Here is a 7,500-nt window from a genome sequence, read left to right on the forward strand (position 1 = left end):
ACAGATATCAAGAAAGGAAATAACTGTAGTACATGGAAAGTGACGTAAAAGGGGGAGAGGGGGAAAGCGTTCTATCACAATTCTGTTGAAAGAGTACAAGGCACCGAAGTGGAAGAGTGACCAGGATGTGGACCAGTACTCGGATTAACAACCGGTCAGTCACGCACCTCAAACAGGCGAGACCATACCATATAAAACGACCAGAATAAAATAGAAATCCCAGCACCTAACGGGTAACAATAGTGGAGAAATCCCCCTTAAAAAAAGTATCGATCTGTTTTCCACCTGTCAGCGTTAGGGTTAAATCTCCCACACGAAACGGACAGGCTCACTCGGCAAGACCCTCAGCCAAGACGGTCACCGCGAGACAGCTTTTTTTTCTCACTCTCACTTTCACGTAATGAATGCGAAAGTGCAAATAGAGAGGAATTCTTGGTACCTGCGACAGAGGGTTTCATTGGCGTCCCTTCAGGTTAGGCCGGAGGGGGACGCGGTGACGTGAATTGTGATTAGACGTCTCGGCCAGACAGAGTTCCATAAAAACATACATCAACAAGTATTTGTGTTCCGCTTGAATAGGTTCGTGTAAAAGTACATGCACGTAGGTTATACCTGATTCAACCAAATTACCCGTTTATTCAAACGTAATGTATCTCGATAGATAGAATAAAGCAAGTAAACACAGAGAATAACTATATAACTAGATATAACTAAACAGACCTCAATATATACTTATCCCGTACGCATGATCCACACAAACATTTAGATTATATATTATAGCCTATTATTGATTATATCAAACATAGGTAGTAACAATATAACCAGACAGACAGAACTAAACAGACGCCGATCTACATCTACCCCGTACGTAAGACTGCTCGCGTGATCCACATCCACATGGAGATTATGGGGGGAAGCGAACATGTGGCCAGCGGTTGTGTGACGTCTCTTGGTCCCCCCGACTTTCGCCCTTCCCTTATCGGGCTCAACTTCAAATAAAGACTTTCATTACTCTGTCTTGGTTGCTGGTAATACGTGATGGACATAGGGTGACTGTTTAAGTGATAGAGAGAGGTTGATAGGTGTAAATGCATTGCGTTGTAGAATATGGTGTTATGCTTCGGTCGTGGCGTGTTTTATAGGCGAAGTATCTAGGTTAGATTTTTTTTATATACCGGCTCATAAAATGGTCATTTGGCAATTTCCTTTTCTTTTTTTGTCCAATGAGCTTGTCTTGTTTGGTTGTTTATTTCCGATTATTTGGATAGGTGATTTGTACAAGGTGGATGCAGTTGACCCATGTGCGATTGCATGAAAAATTAAAGTATGAATGAGGATGAATATCTCCACAGCCCACAGAGATTATTTGACCATTTTCTGGCGAAGATATGGTCGAAACCGGTTATATACAACCCTTGTAGTGTAAAGATACTCTTTTTCATCTATACATTTTTTCTACACTATGCAAGGAGACTGTTGATTTCACCGAAGTATAGAGTACACAACTCAACAATATTTTAGAAGTTGTTAGTTCAATTAGAGAGAATCTTTTCACCTGATATTTGCTTTTCGTGAGATTATTTTATAGAGGGGAGCAAGTATGTCGTGCCAAGAGTATATATCCAAGAAGAAGTAATTAAATGTCCGCGGAAATAAATTGTTAAGAGTTTAAATTGTTCCCATGGACTAAATCATGTGTTTAGTATTTCCCATGTTTAATTATTGATCATTAGTACAAAATGATTGCTTCCGATTAAAGATTTAAATGCTTGTATGTACACACTTATGTAGTCTTTTGTACGTAAGCTTTGGTGTGTTTGTGTTAATGTTTGTACTTTGTAATCTTTGCCACTATATTTAGGGCGTTGTATTATAGATTATAGATTTAGAATTCCAAAAAAAAATCGTGGTTGACTTTATACCTATATCTAAGTGACATTTCCTTTCGTTTGAAATGAGAAATAGTTTGATGCTGTTGCACTAACCGCAAATAGTTTTTTTTCTCTAGTTTCTGAAGAACGTACAAGATGGACACGATACCACACAGATGAACACCGATAAAATAAATAAATAGATAAAACAGAACAAAAAGCGTTAAATACCCTTCTACATCAACACGACACCTACCTGCACACCGAACCTTCAGCATCGACCAAACCTTAAACTGTCAACAAATCACACAACACACGCACACACATCCGCCTCCCCCGCTTCAAAGAGTGAAATCGCTCGCGTAGTTTCCCATACCTGTAACAGGTGAGTCTACCACCTCCCTGCTGTAACCGCCTGTGATGACTGACTGACGATGCTACAGTAGTCTCTCCTCCCAGGTAGCTCCTCCCACACAAGTCATCATTTGCGGTTCTTTTGTTGTTTCGTAAAACTGTTTAAGTTTATAAACAGCGCCTTTCCTGCAGCTCCCTCGCCGCGAAGGATGGAGCACCCGGCTGCGTTTTTCCGCTTGCATGTAATAATAATAATAATAATAATAATAATGAGTAATTAATATAGAATAAGATCAAGATAAGAAAAGATAAGAATTAGAATAATTGATAATTATAATAATAATAATAATAATAATAATAATAATAATAATGATAATAATGATAATAATAATAATAATAATAATAATAATAATAATAATAATGATAATAATAATATAATAATAATAATAATAATATAATAATATAATAATAATAATATATAATATAATAAATAATAATAATAATAATGATAATAATAATAATGATAATAATAATAATAATAATAATGATAATGATAATGATGATGATGATAATAACAATAATAATAATAATGATAATAATAACAATGATAATGATAATAATAATATTGATAATAATAATAATGATAAATTAATAAATATAATGTTAACTATATATTAACTATATAAATATAATTATGAACTTTATGCTATATAACTATAATGCTAACTATATTGTCAACTTATAAAGACAAAGAGTATATAAATAATAAAAAAAAAATAATAATAATAATGGTTCGGGTTCAGTTTTACTTTCTTTACCGGGAAATGACTTTGGTTGTTATGTATATGATTCCATTTAGCTGCTCACGTTCCTTTAATAGTAGTTAATAATATTTAATAGTAGTTAGTACTTAAGGCTATTCACGGAGGCGTTCTCGCCAACGCGATCGCGAGTTATTAGGCGTTTGATATCTTTGCCTGATATGTAGGCCTGTTTCTAAGTGGGTTTTGACGTGCGGGCGACAGGCGATTTCACAGGTGGGTCTTCCTTATAGATTTACCGTCTGTTATTCTGTCTGTTTGCCTCTCACTTTCTCTGTCTCTCTCTTTCCTGGCTCTCTCTCTCTCTCTCTCTCTCTCTCTCTCTCTCTCTCTCTCTCTCTCTCTCTCTCTCTCTGTATTTTTCTGTTTTTATCTTACCTAAATATTCCCACTGAGATAATATTGTTCCGAAGTAATTCGAATCAGTTTATAATTTTTCGTATTATTATTATTATTAATAATACGAATTATTGATAATTTTTTCTAGCTTTCCTCAAAATGGTGTAAAAAGCGCGATGCAGTGTAGTGTTGGGCGAATCGACGTGGATTTTCTTGATGTAGTTAAAGCATTTATTTTGATTTGAACTTTTTTTTTTCTCTCGTGATTTTATTTCTTATCTTTACGGCATTTATCTTTTAATGAGTTTTTTTAATTTTATTTTTTTTTCAGCCAGCTTCATACGAAACCATGCTTAATGTTTGTGTACTTCAGATCACTTGCACTCCGTTTCCTTTGATTCTGGTGTTCCTTACCTAATTATGCTGTTGTAACTTTAATCTGTCTCTCCCTCTCTCTGCACACACACACACATACGTGTAAGTGTGTGTGTGTGTGTGTGTGTGTGTGTGTGTGTGTGTGTGTGTGTGTGTAGAGTGGCTGCAGATAAAACAGTCAAGAAAGTATCAAACAAAACAAAAAACATCAAAAGAGAGAAAAATAGTCGACGCCATGAAAGAAACCTCTCAGGCCTCCATAACGTCGTGAAATACAGAGATCTCGGATTCTTTATCTTTCGAAAATTATACGTTGTTCAGGATTAAGTGGCATCCATTGAAGGGACGTCGAAGTCAATCGGATTATTAAGGAAATGATAGGAATATTAAGGAAGTGATAGGAATATTAAGGAAATGATAGGAATATTAAGGAAATGATAGGAATATTAAGGAAGTGATAGGAATATTAAGGAAATGATGGGAATATTAAGGAAATGATAGGAATATTAAGGAAATGATAGGAATATTAAGGAAATGATAGGAATATTAAGGAAGTGATGGGAATATTAATGAAATGATAGGAATATTAAGGAAATGATAGGAATATTAATGAAATGATAGGAATATTAATGAAATGATAGGAATATTAAGGAAATGATGGGAATATTAAGGAAGTGATAGGAATATTAAGGAAGTGATAGGAATATTAAGGAAGTGATGGGAATATTAAGGAAGTGATAGGAATATTAAGGAAGTGATAGGAATATTAAGGAAGTGATAGGAATATTAAGGAAGTGATAGGAATATTAAGGAAGTGATAGGAATATTAAGGAAGTGATAGGAATATTAATGAAATGATAGGAATATTGATGAAATGATAGGAATATTAATGAAATGATAGGAATATTAAGGAAATGATAGGAATATTAAGGAAATGATAGGAATATTGATGAAATGATAGGAATATTAATGAAATGATAGGAATATTAAGGAAATATAGGAATATTAAGGAAATGATGGGAATATTAAGGAAGTGATAGGAATATTAAGGAAATGATGGGAATATTAAGGAAGTAATAGGAATATTAGGGAGATAATACGAATATTAATGAAATGATAGGAATATTAAGGAACAGAAAGATGGTTTCATTCTAAGGGAAGGAGGAACGAGTGGCTCCCTAATACTTAGAGGTTATTCGCGAGATCACAAAAGGGAATTTTCACCCTTAACTGAATTTCAGGGCCAGCATGAATAATTAGAACGCCATGTGATAAAAAAAAAGATATGTTTTTTTATGTATTGAGAATTAGAAACAAATGGTGTACGCTTTTTTTTTTCATGGAGATTGTGTTGCGTGAATAAACAGCTATACAGCTCACTCGTGATGGCGATGCTAATTTTTTTTATGCTGTCGATTCCTTTGATTACTTTTGGTCTGAGTAATCGTTACTTTTCGATTACTTTCACCTGGGGATGGATTGTGCTGTGGTATATTAGTAGAGAGCAAGGTATACATTTACGGTTTTTCGTGTAGTCTGTGTGTTATCAATAAATAAAAGAAAATCATTAATTCATAACCAAACATTCGTGCAGGGAATAACACGCACCACCTTGTAGAGTACAACCAAAAAAAAAAAGTCATGGTGAATTGTGTTGGGTTGAAATATGCTGAGACGGTAATCAGTTTAACCCTGTCTCTGGGAGTAATCTTTTGGTAACCGATTACTGGAAGTTATAATCGAATACTGAGAAATTTCACGCTGCAATCGACGTGATCGATTACGCTCACCACTGCAGCTCACGCAGTCACACGTAGAACGTAATGAAGATATGGAGCAAATAAAAATGATCCTCTCCTCTCTCTCTCTCTCTCTCTCTCTCTCTCTCTCGCTCTCTCTTTCTCTCTCTCTCCAATTTTCTATCCCCCTCCCTCCCTCCCTCCCTCTCTCTCTCTCTCCAACTTTCTTTCCCCCTATCACTCTCCCTCCCTCCCCCCCCCCTCTCTCTCTCTCTCTCTCTCTCTCTCTCTCTCTCTCTCTCCTCTCTCTCTCTCCAACTTTCTTTCCCCCTATCACTCTCCCCTCCCTCCCCCCCCCCCTCTCTCTCTCTCTCTCTCTCTCTCTCTCTCTCTCTCTCTCTCCTCCTCCCTCCCTCTCTCCCTCTCTCTCTCTCCTCTCTCTCTCTCTCCTCTCTCCAACTTTCTTTCCTCTCTCTCTCTCTCTCCAGCTTTCTTCCCTCTCTCTCTCTCTCTCTCTCTCAATTTGTCCCATAACCTGCAGGAGTATCCACGTCTCCTCATACCTTTAAAAGGGGACACTCTTGTCACACTGTAGCCTAGTGATGTGCTCTTGATCTCGGAGTTCAGAAGACATACCAGACCGAGTTTGAGCCACATTATTCTGGACTTTTCGATCACACAAGTTCCTGATTTAATACAAACATATTATTTGCAAGTCGAAGAGTTCGCCAGTTCCTGATTTAATGCAAATTATAATTTGCAAGTCGAAGAGGCTGGGTGAGCACATGAGTAGACCTTCATGCACATGTAGTTAACCAATGGCCCTCAACAGGTTTTTCAACTAAAAGGGGTAGATGTTCACAGTAGAATTCTTCCCTGAATTCTATAGGGTATTTAAAGTGTGTGTCATTTCTTTGTTACGTAAAATTAAATTCCTCCTTTCAAAAACTGAACAAAAAAAGGTCTTATGACACGAGACGAAATCACGATTAATATGTAAATCCATAAATCAAATATATGAATTAAATATATAATATAAATATATAAATACAAATCAAAATGTATATATCACTTGATTAGACCATCGCATTTTTCAAAAAATTCTTTAATAACAATACCGAATATCAAAAGGTACCAATGATCTCCTGTCCGAAGCCACTTCATCAGAATATTTTTACAGTTAAGTACACGTAGGTCCAGCGTCCGGCTCTTGGTCAAGATCACATTGCGGTCGAGGGCTCTACCTCTTCAAAATCTGGATTACTACACATGCAGGAAAACCCTTATCGTAATCTTTCTTAGAAATAGGGATTAAGAATGAAAGTGCGCAGAGTTATGTAAAGCAATTAATTGTGATTGTTTGAATATGTAACATCTTCTCCATCAATTAGGGGGTAAAATGAAAATATTCCAAAAAATGACAACAACAGTTTCTGTAAATCTATTTAAACTATACAAATAACAAATAAATTCACCTAACAAGTGCAGAAACCTTTTACCACTTGGGGTCCGGAAGCACCGAGGCGGCGGTGGCAGAGAAGCACAGACGTTCCTCTCTCTCTTTTTCCCTCTCTTTCTCTTTCTTCCTTTATTCTCTCTCTCTCTCTCTTCTCTCTCTCTCTCTCCTCTGTCTCTCCTCTCTCTTCTCTCTCTCTCTCACTTCCTCCTTGTCCTCGCTCTCTCTCTCTCTCTCTCTCTCTCTCTCTCTCTCTCTCTCTCTCTGCAAACTTCCTCTTCAGACAGATCGCGATAGCACGATAAGAAGCGTCGGGAACGAGTGATTGCTTATCGTCGGTGAACGTCTGCTTGTAAACGACGGGGAAACTAAGTGCAAGAAGAGATAACGCCGCTTGATAAGAGAGGGAAGAGAGAGAGAGACCGAGAGGAATGTGATAAAGTGTGGATTGTTAAGGACAAAGAGGGGATTGCTACGGATAAAGGAACGTGGGGTGGTTGACGTGTCAAGGAGTGTTCAGAGCCTTGTGGGCGCTGACGATGGCC

At 36.8% G+C, this 7,500-nt stretch overlaps 2 protein-coding genes across 2 annotated transcripts in view; both read right to left on the minus strand.

Moving 5' to 3' along the window:
• The window catches only part of LOC119579006 (formin-2-like), a 16,792-nt gene extending 14,345 nt beyond the window's left edge, over window positions 1–2,447 (minus strand). The window contains exon 1 of the mRNA XM_037926697.1: window positions 2,248–2,447. The gene's annotated coding sequence lies outside the window, so the exon portion shown is untranslated. The remainder of the gene's footprint in view (window positions 1–2,247) is intronic.
• A 4,724-nt stretch (window positions 2,448–7,171) lies between these two features.
• LOC119579007 (acetyl-coenzyme A synthetase 2-like, mitochondrial) overlaps window positions 7,172–7,500 on the minus strand; it is an 18,052-nt gene continuing 17,723 nt past the window's right edge. The window contains exon 12 of the mRNA XM_037926698.1: window positions 7,172–7,500. This exon is cut by the window's right edge and continues 125 nt beyond it. Coding sequence (XP_037782626.1) covers window positions 7,461–7,500 — 40 coding nt within the window. The 3' untranslated portion in view covers window positions 7,172–7,460.

This window comes from Penaeus monodon, chromosome 11 (genome assembly GCF_015228065.2).
Source record: "Penaeus monodon isolate SGIC_2016 chromosome 11, NSTDA_Pmon_1, whole genome shotgun sequence".
Lineage (NCBI taxonomy): Eukaryota > Metazoa > Arthropoda > Malacostraca > Decapoda > Penaeidae > Penaeus > Penaeus monodon.